General features: G+C 37.4%; 1 pseudogene and 1 gene segment (V, D, J or C); both read left to right on the top strand.

The window, feature by feature from the left end:
• Nucleotides 1-421: 421 nt before the first annotated feature.
• LOC110203989 (immunoglobulin heavy variable 3-21-like) lies at nt 422-1,069 on the top strand. The segment is given in 2 exon segments: nt 422-553; nt 638-1,069. Coding segments are annotated over 2 exon segments (438 nt in total).
• A 2,028-nt stretch (nt 1,070-3,097) lies between these two features.
• On the top strand, nt 3,098-20,267 carry LOC110203990 (glycogenin-1-like; annotated as a pseudogene).
• The last annotated feature ends 1,558 nt before the right edge of the window (nt 20,268-21,825 follow it).

The following is a 21,825-nucleotide window of genomic DNA, read 5'->3' on the forward strand; positions in this document are numbered from 1 at the left end:
TGAGTTAGGAAGCAGTAGAGTGCCAAGGATCAGGAAAAGAGACACCGAGAAGAAAGTGATTGAGAAAACAGATGCAGTGTATGGGTAATTGGAAATGAAAGATGTTTGAGGAGCTTTGACAATCAGAAATGGGCCTAAGATAAATTAGAAATTTATTGGGAGGGCAGAAAAGCCTACTGCGTGCCATCCAACTGTTTAGAGTTATCGAAGTGATGGAGGGGTCATTGACACTGAGTCAAAATCAGCAGTTCTGAGAGACTCAGTGTCAACAACATTCCTAAGTCCTGTGGAACTAGTTCTAAGAGAACTTTCCGAAGTTCAGGAAAGAAACATCTCACAGGGAGGAAGAAGGTGTTCTTCCTCTTTTTGAATAGAAGAAGACATGCAAATTGGATCCCTCCCCACTGGGATGAAAAGCAGCCCCAAACTTGTACCTGTACCTCCTGTGGGAGACAAAGTCAAGCTCTCTGTGTCCTTCCCCACAGAGGACTAACCTGGAAACTCACCATGAAATTTAGGCTGAACTGGATTTTCCTCCTGACCATTTTCCAAGGTAGTTTTATGGAGATTGAAGGGACAATGTGAAGTGGTGACTTCATGTGAGTATTGACTTTAATGCAATGTCTCTGTGTTGCAGGTGTCCAGTGTGATGTGCAGCTGGTGGAGTCTGGGGGAGATGTAATACAGCCTGGGGGATCTCTGAGTCTCTCCTGCAAAGGTTCAGGATTTACTTTCAGCAGCTACGACATGAGCTGGGTCCGCCAGGCTTCAGGAAAGGGACTGGAATGGGTTGCATACATTAGTAGTAGTAGTAGTTATAAGTACTATGCAGACTCTGTGAAAGGCCGATTCACCATCTCCAGAGATAATGGCAACAGCATCTTATATTTACAAATGACTTCCCTTGAGACTGAGGACACAGCTGTGTATTACTGTGCAAGAGACACAGTGAGGAAAAGGAATGTGAGACCTGATAAAAAACTTCCCCTGCCAGGAGGTGAAGTGTCAGTGAGGCAAGAAGTGGACTGAGCTCATGATGCACAAAGTAAAAGATGCCTATATCCAGGAACAGCTGTATAGTGAATTTATTTATGGCTTGTGGTGTTTTTTCTTCTGTCCCAGGAGAAAGCAACTTTTCCAGTGCCTAGCTATCATTCTTAATGCCTCACTCTCAGTCCCACCTCTACTCCATAATGAATTGGTAGTTATGTATTGTCCTTTCCACTTTTCTCACAAATCTATGCTCTCCCTTCTCTCCTCAAGGTACTGCAACCACCCTGAGGTAGGCCTTCACCAACTCATACTGGACTATTATGCTAGCTTGATGTTTTTCTCCCAGCCTTAGTACTCTCTTCACTCCAGTTCACAGGAAACTCAGCTATTATATCACCTTCCTGAAACATAGATCTGACAGTTTTTCCCATGTTCTGGTGAATCCAGAATAAAACATAAGTTCTGATTTGGCTTTTAAATCCTTTTGTAGCATGGCTCCTTCCTGTCTTATTCTACCTTAGTCTTTCCACATGCTCATCAATCCAATGACACTGATCTCCTTGCTTCCTTTCACAACAGTTTCCATCTCTCTACTGTGTATTTTCACTGGCTGGAATTCTCTCCTCATCCCTGCCTCCTGGCCCCCTTGACCTCCTTAAATCTTACCTAAAATACTCCCCACTTCTACTTTCCCCATCCTCTTTAATCAATCTTTATGCTGCATATATACATATGCATACACACACCGATATAGACAAACAGATAGTGAGTTATTATTTTAGAGTTGTCTTTCTGAATAAGAGTGACCACCTTAAAAAGGTACAATTTTTTCCTTTCTTTGTATCCCACTACTTAGTGCTGTGCTTGGAACATAGTTTACTATGCTCAATAATAAATACTTGTTGCTGATTTTACCTTCTTCCTTTTTGAATTTGCTCTCCAAATTGCTGAGCTTTGTTCTATTTCTCATTTCCATGTTATATACATAATGAGTAAATTCTGACATTTTAACATGTTCATATGAGTATAAGAAATTATTGAGTATTTTATGAATTAAATTTAACAAAAAGGTAAATTAAGGCACCTTTCTCTAAGCAAGAATATTCTGTAATCAAGGCTGGGAGCCTGAGAACAAGATGGGTCAACAACTACCTCAGTCTCCAGCCAAGATTCCATAAAAAAACAGCTCTCCTTGTATAGACCTGGCTTGTACAGAAGAAAGAACAGTACAGGTAGGTGACATCAAGGGCTTGAGGTCAACATGAGTTTTTTACACAGGTGAAGTGTGGGGAACATGATTGTTTGGAAATTTGGAGTGGGTCCTAACACCAACCCTACTTCTTTCCCTTTATAACTAAGAAGTGGTTTATTGAGTCCACTTTCATGTTAGAAGATAGTGGTCTAGACTTCTTTGGATAACAAACCAGATAGCCCTGAAGGATAGTTTGTAGTGTAAAGATAGTAGGCCCAATTCCCTTATGGCAAACCATATTCCCTCAGGGTTAGCAGAATTCCTTCAGACAAAATACACACTGATTAGCAAGAGAACTGGATTTCAAAACTTAACCCCTTACAGGTCAGCTGAATTCTGAACAAGTTTGAGATATAGAACCATAACTAAGTACTCAGTTTAGGGCATAATCAATTAATTGTAAATAAGATAAATGAGAAAATGATACAGGATCCATTTTAACCTTCTCAGTATTATATGCATACAGCCATATCACATGCATTATGCATAGATTAAAAATGCCTTTACAAAGAGACTAAAGGCTTGTCCACTCAAAACTTGTAATCAGGCATTAAAAAAAAGTGTTTATAGCTTTAGCTGATGTAAGTAATTTCATTAATCAACCTGAGAGGATTTTTAGGCTTGACATATGAAAGGAAGTGACTCTACATGACAAAGTTGTAGGGACTGTCTAACCAGTAGAATCCCAAAACTGTTAAAGCAAATGGAGAAACCCTGCTCAAATGAATTATTAAAAAGCATTTTAATTCATTTTTAAAAGTAAGAAATTATAGTTGCTCCTCTCAGGTGCCTTGTTACCCTGACACCTGACCTTTTTGTACTCAATAGCAATTAATTACTGCCTCCTCAGCAATGTTGACTCCATTGCGACCAGAACAGAAATATTTAGAAAACATTTTCAATGCAGTCATCACTGTCGACATCTTGGAAAGTGAGGATTCAGCTCATCTAAACTTAATGAAAAAAACTGTACTTGGTGTCTTGTTTAACAAACTCCATTTCTGATCACCCATTCAGTATTCAAAATGTCTGTTCATGGATAGATATTCTGGTACTGACAAATTGATGAGCTTCAAAAGTTAATATTATTATTTTTCACTTAATAGTACTTTATGTTTTCTAATTGCATGTAAAGATTGTTTTCAATATTCATTTTTACAAGATGTTGAATTGTGAATTTTTGTCCCTCCCTCCTTTGTAACCGATACAATCATGTTAAATATATTTTCACATTAGTCATATTATGAAAGACGAATCAGAAAAAAAGGGAAAAACTAGGACAAAGAAAAAAATAGTTAAAATATTATGCTTTGATCTGCATTCAAATTCCATATTTCTTTCTCTGGAGTTGGATACCATGATTCATCTTGAGTCTTTGGAAATATTTTGGATCGTTGTGTTGCTGACAAAGCTAAGTCCATCAGAGCTGATCATCAAACAATGTAGCTGTTACTGTGCACAATTTTTTTCTGTTTCTGCTCTCTTTACTTTGTATCTGTTCAAGTAACTGTTTCAGGTTTTCCTGAAATCATCTTGCTTGTTATTTCTTACAGCACAATAATATTCTGTTACAATCATGTATCACAGCTTATTAGCCATTCCTCATACATACATATCACCTCAATTTCCATTTCTTGGCCACACATACTGATACCCTTCATCCAAGAATACCACTGCTAAGTCTATATCTAACGAGAAAGAAAAAAGGGGAAAGGACCTACTTTAAAATTTAACTTTGTGCTACATAATGTATGGAATTTTTCTTTCTTTTGTAAAGATTATGAAGCAGTGACTGAAAAATGAAAATACAAGTCCTGCACCAGTGAAGGAAAAAAAACACACAAAATTGACATAGTTAGATTCTATGCATTATACAAGATTTCACAACCCCAATGGCTGATGTGAAAATAATTTGTTTTTATGGAAAGGTCCTAAATGGACCTTGCAAACCCTTACCCTTACTTTCCCATCTTCACCCCTTCTCCCTCATAGAGTAAGAGCACTGACCCACTCCCTTTCCTACTCAGTACAAAACAAAGGCAAGGGAAATAAGAGCAGGGAAAAGATACTCTATTTCCTGAGGACATACTTACGTCAGACTTGGGAGCTCTGAGTAAGGAGAGTGTGTCTTATTTGGAAGTTCAGTTCAAAATGCTGTGACAGTGTAGAAAACAAACTCTTGCCCCACAAGGGCATAATGTGCTCAGAGTAAGTTGAGGGGGAGGTTATTATAAACTGCAAAGAGAATATCGTAGAAACTCTCTTTCTAAATGCTGTAGAAGAAGAAATGGGGAGTTGGTTTCTTGGGGTGCCTATGTCACTGTCCCACAATACATTATGGGCCTATATCAGAAACAGTATATGCCTTGAGATAGATTGGAAGTTTTCTTGGCATCTCTTGTCCATTTCATGCTTCATTTACTCTAGGTGGAAGAGAGATATGAGAGAACACATTTGGCAGTAGAGGTAAATAACAGGTGGATTCCAAAATTAAAAATGAGCAAAGGCACCAGAAGGAAACACATAGAGTAGTGGACAGGGGCAAGATATACAGGGAAAAGGTACCCATGAGCAGATTCAATTCAAAATCAAGGATAAGAGAGACTTAGGGTGCTTCCTTAATCAGAAATTGGAAGACTCCCTCAAAAATATCAGTAATAGAAAAAAGGCAATAAGCATTTTCTTGGTATTGAGAATAATTGGAGTGATGGGAAAGGACAGACCCTGTCTTTTGCATCAGCAATGTTGCATATTCTTAGTGTCATAAAATGTTCTCCAGGGTTTTAGAACCAGTTCTAGAGGATCCTTCTCTTTGCAGAGCAGGGAGAGGATACCCCAGGAGGTGGCAGCTTTCTTCCTTTTATTGAAGGGATGTGGGAGATATCTTTACTACTCCTGATCTATTTCTTGCCACTGGACCCAGATGGCTCTGGAGAAGAAAGTGAGTCTAGTGACTTTGCACAGTTCCCAACCACTTTAATCCAATTCACTTGCAAATCATGACATCACTTTCCTGATGCCATTTCCTCTTGGACAAGAAAGGACAAAGAAGAAGAGTGAAGGGAGGAGGAACATGCAAACTTCTTTTTCCCTTGGTATGTAAACCAGCCCAAATCCTGTAGTCTAGGAGAGGAAATTCAGTGTTGTGGACTTCTCTTTTATCCTGATGACTGACCCTGTAGAGACTCCACACTGCGATTTGACTGAATTGGATGTTTTTAAAAAATATTTTTCACATTCAGTTCACAGAGCACACAAACATTTCCATAACACAGCACAAGAAAAAAGATGATTGCATATGCAACTGAAAATCTACCATATACAACATGCTATTCCCTCCAAATATAGAATAACATTATCCTGTAACTCATGTGAAATTATCATGTAAATGTAATCACGCAAAAAATATTTCCCTGAAGATCATCTTGTAGTCATCCTTGTTTTCTGAGAATAATTACTTCCTGTACCATCTCTCTCCTTTCCCTCTTTGCCTAGAGCAATCTATTCCAAAGCTTATTTCTGTTTCTTTATAATTTATGTTGTCCTCTGATGCCCACATGCTTGCTACAAGCCATGAGGTAATAATAGCATTAAATGTCTGGTTCAGTTCTGGAGCTGAAAAAGACCTCTGGCAGCACCTAGTCTAATCCCTCACAAAGAGGAAAGTGAAGGTAAGGAAATTTAAATGATTCTTTGTAGATCACAGTGTCAAAGTGTCAAGGTAGAATTTGAAACCAAGTCATCTGACTCCAGACAACTAGGTCAGTTGGTTGAGATTATGGCATAATAATAAGATAAACTTATGGTTAACCCAAAAGAGTATTGGTCTAAATTTATTTAATTTGCTGAAAGGAAGTTGACAAAGAGAACATAATAGAATCTCTCTTTCTAATGGTGAGGAAGAAGAAATGGGGGTCAGTTTGTAGGAGAGGGCTGGTTTGAAATGAAGCAGACTCCTTTTATTGATAAATAGTACAATAACTCCTTAAATTATAGGAAAAATATTAACCACAGCAATTTAGACCATCATGAATTCACTGGGCTAAAAATAAACTAATTAGTGGTGTTAAGGGGAGTACAGTTAGTGTAAGTAGAGGTATAGCATATCTTTACTTCCTTTGATTTAATTTTGCCCTTCATATACCAGTGTCCCATCCAGGCCAGAGGAAAGTGAGACCCACTGGTCTGCCTGAAGGCAGGAAATGGAAAAAAAAAAGTGGTTGGATCATCTAAGACAGAATACTCAGTTTTCCTGTTACAGTTAAACCAAACTACAGACTATTGACTACCATAATATGTGGACAACTATTTGCTACCTTCCTTGTCTATGACCAAAGCAAAATAGCTAAGGAAGGATTAATTTTATCAATATTAGTCATCACAATGTGGCTGTTATTGTGCAAAACGTTCTCTTGGTTCTGCTCATTTCACTCAGCATCAGACCATGCAAGTCTTTCCAGGTTTTTCTGAATTCAGGCATGTTCATCATTTCTTATAGCACAAAAGTATTCCATTACATTCATATACCATAACTTCTCAGCCATTCCTAATTATGGGCAACCTCTCAATGTCCAATTCTTTGCCACCACAAAAAGAATATTTTTGTACATGTGGGTCCTTCTCCCATTTGTATGATCTCTTTGGGATACAGCCCTAGAAGTGCTATTGCTGGGTCAAAGGGTATGCACATTTTTATATCATTTTGGGCATAGTTCCAAATTGTTCTACAAAATGATTGAATCATTTCACCACTCCACCAACAATGCATTAGTGTTCCAATTTTCCCATATCTTCTCCAACAGTTATTATTTTCCTGTTTTGTCATGTCAGCCAATCTGATAGGTGTGAAATGGTACCTTAGAGCTGTTGGTAACATATAGAAATGCCAATGATTTATGTGGGTTTATTTTATAGCCTGCAACTTTGCTAAAGTTGTTTATTATCTGAATTAGTTTTTTACTTGATTCTCTAAGTATATCACTATGTCATCTGCAAAGAGTCATAGCTTTCTTTCTTCTCTGCCTATTCTGATACCTTCAATTTTTTTCTTCTCTTATTGTTAAAGACAACATTTCCAATAGATACTGAATAACAGTGGTGATAATGGACATCCTTGTTTCACCCCTGATACTACTGGAAATACTTCTAGTTTGTCCACATTGCATATTATGCTAACTGAAGGTTTTAGATAAATGCTATTTATTCTTTTAAGGAAGACTCCATTTATGCCTATGCTTTCTAGTGTTTTTAATAGGAATGGGTGTTGTATTTTGCCAAAAGCTTTTTGTGCATTTGTGAGATGATCATGCGGTTTCTGTTGGTTTTGTTGTAGATATTCTCAATTATGCTGATAGTTTTCCTAATATTGTACCAGTTCTGCATTCCTGGTATAAATCCTACCTGGTCATAGTGTATTATTCTTGTGATAAGTTGCTGCAATCTACTTGCTAGTATTTTGTTTAAAATTTTTACATCTATATGCATTAGAGAAATTGGTCTATAATTTTCTTTCTGTATTTTGTTTCTTCCTGGTTTAGGTATCAGCACCATATTTATATCATAAAAAGAATTTGGTAAGACTCCTTCTACACCTATTTTCCCAAAGAGTCTGTTTGATAGAATTCACATGTAAATCCATGTGGCCCTGGAGATTTTTTCCTAGGGAGTTCATCAATGGCCTGTTCAATTTCTTTTTTCTGAGATGGGTTATTTAAGTATTTTCCTACCTCTTTTGTTATTCTAGGCAATTTACATTTTTGTAAATATGTATCCATTTCACCAAGATTGTTAATTTGTTGGCATACAATTGGGCAAAATAATTCCCAATTATTGTTTTAATTTCCTCTTTCTTGGTGGTAGCTTCACTGTTTTCATTCTTGATGCTAGTAATTTAATTTTCTTCTTTCTTTTTTCTAATTAAATTAACCAAAGGTTCATCTATTGTATTTTTAAAAAAAAAGCTTTTAGTTTTATTTATTAGTTCAATAAAATTTCAATTTTCTTGATTTTCCCTTTGGTTTTCAATACTTCTAATTTGGTGTTTAACTGAGGATTTTCAATTAGTCCTTTTTTAGTTCTTTTAGTTGTTTGCCTTATTCACTGATCTCCTCTTTTTCTATTTTATTTATGTAAGCATTTAGAGATACAAAACTTCCCCTAAGAACTGCTTTCACTGCAATCCATAATTTTTGGTATGTTGTCTCATTATTGTCATTCTCTTGAATGAAATGATTGATTCTTTCTATGATTTGTTGTTTGACCCAATCATATTTCAGTATTAGATTATTTAGTTTCCAATTATTTTTTAGTCTTTCCATGCCCCTTTATTACATATAATTTTTATTGCATCATGATCTGGAAAGGATACATTTAATATTTCTACCTTTCCGCATTGGATTGTGAGGTTTTTGTGCCCTAGTACAGGGTCAATTTTTGTGTATGTGCAATGTGCCACCGAGAAAAAAAGTATATTCCTTTTTTCCCCATTCAGTTTTTTCCAGAGGTCTATCATGCCTAACTTTTCTAATGTTCTTTTCACCTCCTTAACTTCTTTCTTGTTCATTTTGTGGTTAGATTTATCAAGTTTGGGGAGGGTGAGCTTGAGGTCCTCCAAGAGTATGGTTTTCTTGTCTATGTCTTCCTGTAACTTCTTGAACTTCTCCTCTACAAATTTGCGTGCTATGCCATTTGGTGCCTACATGTTTAGTAATGATGTTACTTCACTGTCTATGGTGCCTTTTAGCAGGATGTCGTTTCCTTCCTTATCTCTTTTGATAAGATCTATTTTTGTTTTTCCTTTGTCTAAGATCAGGATTGCCACCCCTTTTTTTTAGTTCAGCTGCAGCATAATATATTCTGCTCCAACTTTTACCTTTACCTTGTGTGTGTCACTGTTTTTCAAATACGTTTCCTGTAAAGAACATATTGTAGGACTATGGTTTTTAATCCATTCTGCTATCCATTTCTGTTTTATGGGAGAGTTCATTCCATTCACATTCACAGTGATGATTACCATCTGTGTCTTTTTCTCCACCTGTTTTCCCCCCAGTTTATGCTTTTTTTCTCTCCTTTCTCCTTCCCCCCACACTAGTGTTTTGCTTTTGACCACTGTCTTTTAGTTCCTCCTCCCTTCTATTAGCCCTTTCCCTTTTTTCCCCCTTTACCCTTACTGCTTCTTCCTTACCTTTCATCTGCCCCCCCCTTTTCTTTCCCCTTTCTCCTCCTACTGCCTATAGGGAAGTTAGATTTCTATACCTAACTGATTATGTTATTTCTTTCTTGCGATAAATCTGATGAGAGTAAGTTCAAATAATGCTCACCCCCCCTTCTTTCCCTCTGCTGTAAGAAGTTTTTGTGTCTTTTCCTTGTACTGTAATTTACCCTTCTCTACCTCTTCCTTTCTCAGTACATTTTCTTAGATCTGACGAATTGACTTACTTGGATCCATTTAGCCCACTTGAGGTTTTTTTTTATTATTACATCAATGCCAACTTATAACTACCCTCTTTATGTATACTCCTTTCACATGGTGTAATAACCATAGAATTCTGAAGAGTTGTATCATTCTCCCTTGTAGGGATATAGACAATTTGCCCATATTAACACCATATTGTATCTTTCCTTGGAGTTATTGAAAGGGAAATGATATAGAAAGACAGAGAACTTGAAGATAATATAGGGTCAGTGAAGCTTTATTGGGTTTTAGAGGCCAACATATATCTGGTAGGAACAGAAATTTAACTGTAAGCCATAATCTGCTTTGACAGGACAATGCAAATGTAAAACCTCTACCAGGGGAAGAAAAATCACAGAGACAAAGTGACTCAGTTAAGGCTTTACAATATACAAAATTCCCAAATACAAATGCTGGAGAATACTTCAATGGTCCCTGATAAGAACTACTTTTTCCCAATGGGTGAAGGATTAATGTAAAGTGGACATAAGACAGAAAAATGTCTCAGCTGATGTCATTGTGTGCAGTAGGTGGCAGCAGATTTGGTTGCTCTGAAAGGAAGGTCTCTGCATTCTGAGGCTCAGCTTATACCTGTTTCCAGAAGATGCACACATTTCTCAGAGGATATGGTGTCACTGTCTCAACAAATGCAAAGAGTCCTTCTAAGAAGCAAAACATGGGGAATTTTGGAGGATCCAAGAAATTCAGTGTGCTTTATTATGCCCTGCCTATTTTTTGCCTCATTCCAACTCAAACAGGGATATGAGCTTGAATGCATTGTTAAGTTTTAAACAACCAGCTCTCTAGGGGAAAAATGTAAACATAATATGCTTTTAAGTTTAATCTACATTATTAAGATTTTCTCTCTGCCTTTGTTAAGTATAAAGAATTAAAAAAAAGGTTAAGCTCTGATTTTCAGTGTCTGCTAATTTCTGAAATACTAGAGCTCACACTGAAAACTTAACAATCACCTCTCTCATGCCAACTGAGTGCACACTGGATATAAGGGACAATGAATGGATTGGGGGTATATAATCTACAGGAAATCCAGTTCCAAAAAGAATGAGCAAAAATTAACCCTGTAAGTAAGCAGTAGTGCTTTAAGAGTAAACTCGGAAATCCTCCTCCTTCCTTCCTCTGACAAAAACCCCCAAAAGATTCTGAAGTTAGGTTCAATCTTCCCTGAATATCCAGAATTACAAAGACTTGGGGTGCCTTCTTAATTAGAAATGGCACTGAGATAAGCTGGGAAAATATCAGACACATAGAAAACCCTAATGACCATTCCCTTGAAATTGAGAATAGACTGGATTCTCAGTGTCACTAACCTTCCTCAGGGTTTTAGAAACAATCCTGAGAGAAACTTCTCTGCAGCTCAGAGAGAGGACTCCTCCCACTGGGAGGCAGTTGCTCTTCCTCACACTAAACAGAGAAAGACATGCAAATTGGGCTCCTCCCTCTGAGGATGAAAATGGGCAAAAACCTGTGTCTGCAGTTCTGGGAGAGGAGCTTTTCATCTGTGTGGCCTTGCTCTATTAAGGACTGACACTGTAGAGTCTGAACAATAGGTTTGGGACTGACTGGAATTTTCATTCTGACTATTTTACAAGGCAGTTTTGTCTTGTGACTAAAGAAACATTTTTTGACGTGATGTATTTGTTGACGGTTTTCTTAAGTGGCTCTTTATGTGCTGATATCCATTGTGACGTTCAGCTGGTAGAGTCTGGGGGTGATATGAGACACCCTGGAGGGTCTCTTAGCCTTTCCTGGAAAGCTTCTGAATTCACCTTAGCAGCTATCGCATGAACTGGGTCTGCCAGTCTGCAGGAAAGGTGCCAGAGTGGGTGGCAGTTATTTGGAATGATGGAAGAATCACATACTATGCAGACTCTGTGAAAGGCCGATTCACCATCTCCAGGGACAACAGCAAAAACATGCTGCACCTGCAAATGAATATCCTTAAAGCTGAGGACACAGCCATGTATTAATGTGCAAGAGACACAGTGAGAAAGAGAAGTATGAGACTAGACATAAACCTCCTCATTCAGACAGGCCATGTGGAAAATGAGTTAGAGAGGGAGCTCAACAACACCCAGCACAAGGAGACCAGTTACAATAACAGATGAAGAATTACACTGCAAAAGTTTTAAGGTCTTTGGTTTCTTCCAAATTCACAGTGAACATCTATCCATTTCTCTCTATCTATCTATCTATCTATCTATCTATCTATCTATCTAATTTTCTTTGCTTTCTTGAGAATCTTTCCTATTTATGTTGCTTGCATGTAAAGAGGGAAGATGAGTGCTATTAATAGTTTACATGTGTTGTCCACAGTGACTAATTTCTCTGTACTTGTCAAACATCAGGAATTATTGAATATTTGCTATGTATTCCATTGCATTTTCATACACATGCATGTGGTAAACATACCTACCTTTACATACCTTTAATATATAAGAATATGAGTTTATACAGTTACATATCTATGTTATGTAGATGATCCTCCCCATGTGTATGTATGCAGATCTATATGCGTGTGTGTATATATACGTATATATACATGTATACCCCATGTATATTCATACACATATCAGAAGATCATGAAGATTTAGTTGGAGGGAATCTGAAGCTTCTTTTCAGTCAGACCTCACATAATATCAAAATAATATTCCTGTCTTTTTCTTTAATCATGGATTTTAGGTAGTCCAATAATTCTTAAATTATCTCCCCTCAATCTCTTTTCCAGGTCAGTTGCTTTTCTGATTAACTATTTCAAATTTTCTCCTATTTTTTTTTACTCTTTTGAATTTGTTGTATTTTTCTTCATGTGTCATGGAGTCTCATGCACTTTTGAGAGTCCCTTGAATAGGAAAGAGGCCAAATCAGTCAATATTTAAAGATATTAGTTCAGGCTTTTCCCTATAAGGTCAAATAGAAAAGGTGATGCTTAAATACTTTGGCCACATGATGAGTAGATGGTATTCATTGGAAAAGATTTTGATCTTGGGAAAGACTGAGAGCAAACCCAATAAGGGATGATACAGAATGAGGGGAATAGATATTGTCATGTAAACAATAAGCAACAACTCGGAGAGACTTTGAAAGATAGCAGAGAAGGATCTGGTGTGCTATGCCCGTGGAGCATGAAGAGTTAGACATGACTGAATAGCTGAACAATAGTTAAATCTGTGAGAATTTATGAGATGACCAAATAACATATTATGGACAAAGAAAAGAAGAGAGCACTGGGTTGACTCCTGTGCAATTCCTGTGATGAGAGGACATGATCTGGATGATGATCCAGCAAAGGAGGGAGGAGAAGAGAACTCAGATAAGTCGGATGAGAACCAAGAGTGTGGTGTCCCATAAACCTAGAAAAAAGAAAGTAACAAGGAGAAAAGAGAGGTCATGTCAAAGCAACAAAGAGGTCAAAGAGAATGAGGATTGAGAAAAAAGTGACTTCATCACATGAGACAGGAGTAAAGGAGATAGGTGTTGATGGCATACTAGTGATATGAAATGGAATAGAGAGGAGAAGAGGAAGTTAGGAGCGAATGGCCTCTGTTTTTATTTATTTTGCTGTTGATTTTTCTGGGCTAAAGAAACTAATGAAAAAAATATTAGTAATGCACATTAAATTTGAAACTTTTCTATGTGCATAATTTTTGGGGGCAGAAGGATGCTTGTTAAACATTTTCTAGCATATAATTGGTTCCAAATATTTTTAATTTTCAAGTTCTGTCTTCAGAACCTCAAGGTTTCAACATGAATCTGAGGAAGCTAGGTGCACAGTGGATAGAGTGCTTAGCTTGGAGTTAGGAAGACCCGAATTCAAATCTGGACTCAGTCACTTACTACCTGTTAACAGTCATTTAGCTTACTATCCTTGACAAGTCATTTAGCTTTCATTTACCTCAGTTTCCTCATCTGTATAATAAGGATACTAACAGCACCTACATTCCAGGGTTGTTGTGAGGATTAAATGAAATAGTTCTAAATCACTTAGCATAGTGCCTGGTACACAGTAAGTTTTATATAAATTTTAATTATTATTATTATTATTATTATTATTATTATTATTTGTATTTTTCCTCTGGTATGAAGTATCAACTCTGAAATCAAATGACTGAATAGGCATAAAAGTTTTGCACCTGCTGTTAACTCTAAAAATACTAAAGAGCTCACTCAGGTGATCACAACCGCAGTTGCATATATAGATGTTGTTTACATCATTAAAATGTGAGATGAGATGCTTGAGGGCAGAAATGATTTCATTTTTGTCTCTGTAACTCCTCTACTTAAAAAAATTTCTGGCGTATAAGAGTTACTTAATGAATGTTTGATGATTGCCTTTGTTATTTTTTTAATTTTATCCTGGCACTGGCAAATATGGTTAACCACTTATTATTGTAGATATTTATTATGTCTCAGTAGGGAGGAGAAGTGCTTGTAAAAAAAATGGAGAGAAACTGTCTATTCCCCATATTTTTCCATTCTCTCTGCTCTGTCTCTAACATTGAGACCCAAAGTTAAAATTTACAGAGTCTAGAGAGAAGTCACATCTCCTCTGATCCTTCAAATCAGCATCAAAACATCCAGTTTTCACCTCTACTCCCCAATCCTATAGTTACAGAGAGAAATGGAAGTGATGGTGGCAGTGTTAATTCTTTCAACGGAAGTGTGAAGAGCACTGGATTTTTGAGTCCTTCCTGTAAAGGAAGCAGTGATTACAAAGCTTCTGTATGGCTTCATACAGAGTAGCTGATATCAGACTAATATAATTTCTATTTTGACAGAATCAATGAACTAGTATAGAGGGAGGGCTGTGGATATTGGTTTTGTGTATATTAACAAAGTATCACATACTATTTTTGTGAGGAAGCTGGAAAGATATGAATTAGATGATAACACTATGGATTCAGAGCTGGTTGGTTGACCTGATTCAAAGAGCAGTTGCCAAGGGTTCAGTGTCAATGTGGCCAGAGATTCTAGTGAAGTGCCCAAAGAGTCTTTGTTTTACCCTGTATATTTATCATATCCATGAATGACTTTAGATACAAAACTGGCAGAAGTAGCTAACATAGTAGATGACCGAGTAAGCATCTAAAACATCCTTAAGTTGATATTTTTCATCCTAACTTACGGAGAAACATATTTTAATTGTATAGGGATCATGTTTCCATTTCATGTAATTGGTTTTTGCTTCTCTCCTTCCAGACCGTTTTCCTCTTTTTAGATACTTATGTTCCCAACCACTTATTCTTTCTTTTTATTTTTGGTGAGATTTACCACCTGGATTTAAGTTTTTTGTGCTGCCAATTTTGTCTGTTATGCAGGAGATAAATCCAACATTTACCCCTCATTTCTTTCTTGCACCATTAGGAAATATTTTGCTGTGACTCTATGCTGTCACTTCCCAAGAGATCTTGAGAATTCATAGAGCCTTCTGCTGCATCATGTATTGATTAATTTTCTTTTGTACTTCAATATTTATTCATTGTTTGACATAGTTTAGGTGTTCTCATGGCTATCTTTTCTTATGTTATTAATATATTCCTTACTGGGTTTATTTGTGAGTTTTCTTCTTATTGAGATCTTTGATAATTTCAATCTTCTTTTCATTACCTTTCTCTGTCTGTCTGTGTATGTATCTCTCTCTCTCTCTCTCTCTCTCTCTCTCTCTCTCTCTCTCTATCTACCTATCTATCTATCACCTTCTAAATCCTTCTGCTTTGATGGTAATTTCCCTTGTATCTAGATATCAGAGCTCTGCTTCTTCCTGTACTAGAGGGATTAACATGTCAGTGACCTCAGGCTTTGCCCATGTGACTTCTGAAGGGAGAAAATGAATGGCATCCACTGGATGTCCGGACCTTTTGCTTTAGACTTGATGGAGTCCTATACATTTGGCTTCCTATTCAAGTTCCCTCTGTTCCTTAGTTTTCTAGCAGCACAGCATGCTGCCATATTATTCGAAGGGAAAACATTCAATTTTCTGTCTCTCCACCACTGCTGCACAGTTTGGAGTGGGAAGTAAGACATGCTATGTAGACCCTGTGAAACGTTGATTCACCATCCCCAGAGATGATGGCAACAGCATGTTATATCTACAGATGAATTCCGTTAATACTGAGCATACTGCTGTGTATTACTGTGCAACAGACACAGTGAGGAAAAGGAATGCCAGACTATACAGAAACTTCCCCTGAGGTGCCATTGAGTCCAGAAAGGGGTTGAGCTCATGATGCACATAATACACGGTGCCTAGATCCAGCAACAGATGTAGAGAGAATCTGAATCATTTCTATTTATGGCCTGTGTTGTTTTTTCTTCTATTCCCGCAGAAAGCAACTTTTCCAGTAGCTAGTCATGAATCTTAATGCCTGACTCTAACTCCCATTGCTGCCCCATATTTAATTGGTCGTTATGTCTTGTAAATTGTGCTTTCATCACATATCTAGAATACTCTTCCTTCTCTCCTCAAAGTACCCCAACCACGGAGGTAGGCCCTTATCAGCTCAAGCTGGACTATTATGCTAGTCTGATGGTTGTTCTCCCAGCCTCAGTGCTCTTTTCACTCTAGTCCATGCTAAATTTAACTCTCAAAATTATCTTCCTAAAGCAGAGATAGGACGATTTTCCCCAAATACCAATGACTCTGTATTACCTCTGAGAGAAAATATAAAATGCTATTTGGCTTTTGCAACCTTTCATAACACAGCCTCTTCCTATCTTTCCTGTCTTATTCTACCTTCCTTCCTTCCTTGTGCTTGGAAATTCAGTGATGCTGACCTCCTCACTGTTGCTTTCAGAAGAGATTTCATTTCCCTACTCCATGTGTTCTCACTGGTTGGAATTCTTCTCCTAGGGGCAGCTAGGTGGTGTAGTGGATACAGCACCAGGTCTAGAGTCAGAAGGACCTGAGTTCAATTCTGGTCTGGGATACTTGACATTTATTAGCTGTATGACCCTAGGCAAGTCACTTCACTCTGACTTCATCCCACCCCCTCTTCCTATCCCCTGCTCCCAAAAAAGAAAAAAAGGAATTCTTCTCTTTCTCATCCCTGCATCTTCTCCCTTTTGGCTGTTTTCCAATCTCCCCTGAAATTCTGCCCCCCTCTTCCTTCTCCAATCCTCATTCCAGTGTCTTTGTGCTGGATATATCCTGTATATACATACACACACACACACACACACACACACACACACAGACACACATGCACACAATTACACACACATATATACTATATAAATTTTGAGCATAATTATTTCCGTGTTGTCTCCCTGAACGAGACAAACCTCCTTAAAAACAGGGAGTGTTTTTTTCGCTTTTGTATCCCCAGCTCTTGGCACCCTTCCTGGCACATGGTAAGTGCTTAATAAAAGCTTGTTGCTGATTTGACCTAGTGTTTCTTCATGAATGAGACTCTAAAACATTGCTGAGATGTGTTCTATCCATGATTTCCAAGTTAGGTAGGTAATAAGTAATTTCTCTAACATTTTAACACATTAAGAAAAAAACACTCATTACTATTAAATATTGTTGAAAGTTAAATTTAAGAAAAAAGGTAAACTAAGGCACATTTCTCTAAGCAAGATAACATTCTATTATCAAGAATAATAATCTAGGAATTAGATTGTTCAATGGCTGCCTCATTCTCCAGTCAAAGATGCAAAGGAAAAGGACAGCTTCCCTTTTAAAGGTTTTTGACAACTACATAAGAAAAAACATAGCAGGATAGGTGACATCATGTGCTTAAGGGCAACATAATTGGTTATATAGCTGAAGTTTTGATAACACCATATTGGTTGGAAATTAGGGGGCTAGCAACAACCCTCCTTCTCTCCTTTTGTTGACTAGGAAGGGGTTATAGATTAAGTCCAGTTGTAAGGCCCAAGAAAATGGCCCAGAGTTACTTGGACAGCAAACCAGATATCAGTGAAGGATGAAGGTCCTGTAAATATACTAGGGCCAACTCCCCTGTGGCAGACCATATCTTCCAAGGTTACCAGAATTCCTTCAGGCAGGAATAGAAGAGTAGTTAGCAAGAGAACTGGATTTCTAAACTTAACCCATCGCAGGTCAGCGGAATTCTGAGCTAAGTTTAGACACAGAGACTAAGAAGTCACTTACTGGACAAAAGCAATAGGCTGTAAATAGGATCAATAAGAAAATGATAGAGGAGCTGATGAGATGGGATCTGAACTCCTAAAAGATAAAGATTATGTCTTTAGGATCTGGATTCCAAAAAGGAAAATTCCTGGACTTTCCCACATGTTCAAATCTCTAGTTGTTCTGAGGCTTTAATCTTACCAACTGGCCTTTCATTATCTTCTATGCCCAATCTCCCCAATTCCCTGTTACCCTTAACCTAGCCTAGCCCTCCATTGCTTTACCTCCCTATGGCACTTCCCACTACCCCCAGCCACTTCCCACCTTTAATTCTATTTGGACCCCCTCCTCCAGGTACCCCAGACTATTTGGGCACTCCTAGATCCCTTCCACAGTATTTCTATATATAAGATTCATCTGTCCTACTTAAGGGACTCAGATTCTTAACATCTGGCCCATTTATATTAGCAATACACATGCTTAGATTGCTTAAGAGTCTGTCCAATCTGGCCTGTTCTTTAAATCTCACTCACCCCAATGTTCTAATATACCATGACATTGGCTTGAATTGAATTCATTTGAACAGGACCCTGGTGTTCTGATTTTGGGGTCCCAGCTCTCCACCTCTAAACCTCAGCAGATCCATTTTAATTTTCATTTTCTCAGTATTATACGCATACAGAAATCTCACATACATTATGTGCAACATATAAAAAGTTTGAAAGGCACATTTCTCAGTAATTAATCATTTTATTAATAATGCTAGCCTGTTATTAATGAAAAGATGACCATTTGGCCATCTTGCTTTGAAAAAAAACCCCATCATGGAACCCATTCAATGCTCATGGAAAAATGTGTGTTTCTGAGAGTTTGAATCAACTCTCATTAGTCAACAATGAAAGAATGAACATTATACTGAGACAGGTACCTATTCTACTGAGGATGTGGGGATGTGATTCTAATCACTTAGTTTTGGTCAAAGAAAATTATTTGGATCCATATCCTCGTGTGATAAAAGGGAGAACCCACATTTTCCCAGACTTGTCTGACTAAAACACAATGGGTTTCAATCCATCAATTCACCTAACTTCAACTTTCAAACAGATATTACTTCTCCCTCTCAGTATTAGCCCTTCAAAGGCTCCCTGAATAACCCACAGGAAGTGACTTGTCAGTGAGGCAGAAGAAGGGCAAAATCTTGGCCCTATTTAAAGAAATAGTAATTAAATGTAAGTGAGAAATAATTATTTCTCTCAAATGCATAATCATGACTGTACACAGAGACTAAAGTGTGTCCCATTCATCACTTGCAAGGAAATGTAAATAAATGTTTCTATTTTTCTCCTTTGACTGGTGTACGAAATTTAATCTATCATTGTGAGGAGATTTTTGGACCTTCAATCATGAATGAAACCGACATTACATAAGGAACTTCTAGTGATTGACTGACCAATATAGCCAAAAAAGTATTAAGGCAAATGGGTAAATGTTGATAGAATAACTTATTAAAAAATATTTAAATTCTTTTTTGAAAGTAAGGAAGATCTAGATGTTCCTATCAGGTGCCCCTTCATCGAGGTACTTTGGGTTACTGCATTCACCAGTGAGCAGTGACTGCCACCCCTGCTCCATAACAGGAAAGTTTACAAAAGATTTTCAATGTAATCATCATGATCAACACCTTGGACAGCGAATATCCAGCTCATTCAACCTCAAGGAAAAGACAGAAACTCTACTTCTGGTCACTAAACAGTATTCATAATGTGTGTTCATGGAGGCAGATACTCTGTTACTGGCAAATGTTGATGAGTATTTTGAGAAAGAGAGAGAGAAGCTATTGGAAGCACCATAAGCACATTGGTCTGAGTGTTTCAATTCTGGAGTCTTTGTTGATCTTCCACTGAAATACACTATCAGCTGTTACATATGGCTTCTGAACAGGGCAGCTTTGGTGGTGGGGGTCAGGGTTTGATGAACATCTTCTTTAGGTGTTAGGCAAGAAGAAATATCAGGAAACACCTGGCATTTATTTATAACCTAAGCAGCATTATTATATACTTCTACCATCCAGCACTGAAGGTCCATGGGGCAAAGGCAGAATTCATGCATCTCCTGAGATGAACCAAATTATGGAATTATACCCTAACCCCCAATGAAAAGTTTCAGGAATGACGTTCATGACCCCATTATGACTCAGAATTCCTCACTATTTGTTGGGATATCTTCAACACCAACATTTTACCTTTCTCTAGCAGTTTGGTGTTGGCAATGATACCTTCACAGAGAAAGTCCCAGATGCAATCTCACATATGTCCATTGGGAACCTCAACCCTCCCTCACAACCATTTTTATCCTTGGGTGAGCACAAGGAGTGGTGGGAGCAAGGGCAGGCTGATTCCATGGGAGCAAATTCCTTCAATAATATCAAGGAGAAACTGAATATTAAACTCCACTAAGAACACCACAGATATCTCTGTGCAAACTTTGGTAACACAGGACTGGTTCTAGATAATTTAGCATCTAGAAAAAGTGGTGCATATGGTTCATTATAGTTGCTAGTGGCTTTGACTAAAGCTTCTCATTTGTACATTTATAGTACTAAAGTTGAAAATCAGACAGAAGTCAAGAAGTAAAAAGCCCATTTTCTGGTCAATTAATTACTGAGTGACTTCTCACATGATCATTCAGAGAAAATTTAAGAAATTTTTTATTTAATGTGAATCACAAATAAATTTGATGAGTGGGAATGAAGTTATGAAACTATGGACCTTGGCTCCTGAAACCTGAAGAACTGGGCTTTGCTCAGTTCTCTTCATAAAAATAAATGTGAAATGCACTAATACTTGCCTTCCTAATTTTCTTTAGTAGATAGATATGTTAGGATTGAACAGAAACTGCCCTAGTGGTCCCAATTCTTCTTCTATTGAAAAGCAAAGTAATACTGTCAAATTGAGTCACAACCTCAATAATTGTTACCAGAAATGATGGTACCCTTTTAGTCTCTCTTCATAAAAAAAGATTTTTTTAAAAACCAGTTTTCTGTATGTACTATGGTAGCATGCAGTTGTTTGCATTTTGAGGATGAATGAGTTTTCTGAATGTTTACCTCTGGTAGCACTATGCATAACAATGAACACTGAGAAATGAAAATAAAAAGTTAGACAGCAAATATGTTTTTAAAATTCTTGGGACATGTATGCATGGTTTGTGGAATTGTGAACTGATGTGATCATTTTGGAGAGCAATCTTGAATTATGCTCAATGAGTTATTCAACTGCCTATACCTTCTGACCCAGCAATGCCACTACTAGGCCTCTTACAAGGATGATTAGGGAAAAAGGAATATAACCTCGATATTCTAAAATATTTATAGCAGCTATTTTTGTGGTGGCAAAGAACGGGTAATTGTGGCAATGTCAGTCAGTTGGGGAAATGGTTGAACCAGACATGCTGTGTGATTGTGATGGAATATTATTGTACTATAAGAAATATTGAGCAGGATACTCTTAGAAATGCACAGAAAGAATTATATGAACTGATCGGTTGAACAGAGCAGACAAGCATCAAACAGTAGGAAATGATTTTAGTAAACCTGTATTTGATAAATGTGAAAATTTAAGGTTTTCGGATAAGAATTTCTTATTGGTCAAAATTTTTGGGAAAGGTGAAGAGCAGTCTGATAGAAACTGGGCCAATTTAATAAGACCAATATCATACCATTTACCAAGATTGGATGGTTGTTGTTCTTCCTTTTGAAAGAGGACCAAAATGATGTCACTATGTTAGAGTCAAGTTATAGTGCATCTGACTGTGGTTGATCAGACCAAAACAAGCTCAGAATACTCTACCACGAGTTGGGCATAAAGATTCCACATGTGAACATTTGGGGTGGATTCTCTAAATTTGCACATCTTGCATTTCTTTTGAGCTTCTTCAATTTATTTCATCCTTGGACACAGCACCTTCTCTGATGAGAACATGCCACTGTCCTTTGCCAATGTCACATAATCAATT

This window comes from Phascolarctos cinereus, unplaced genomic scaffold (assembly GCF_003287225.1).
Source record: "Phascolarctos cinereus isolate Bilbo 61053 unplaced genomic scaffold, phaCin_HiC Scaffold_41;HRSCAF=563, whole genome shotgun sequence".
In the NCBI taxonomy this organism is placed as follows: Eukaryota; Metazoa; Chordata; class Mammalia; order Diprotodontia; family Phascolarctidae; genus Phascolarctos; species Phascolarctos cinereus.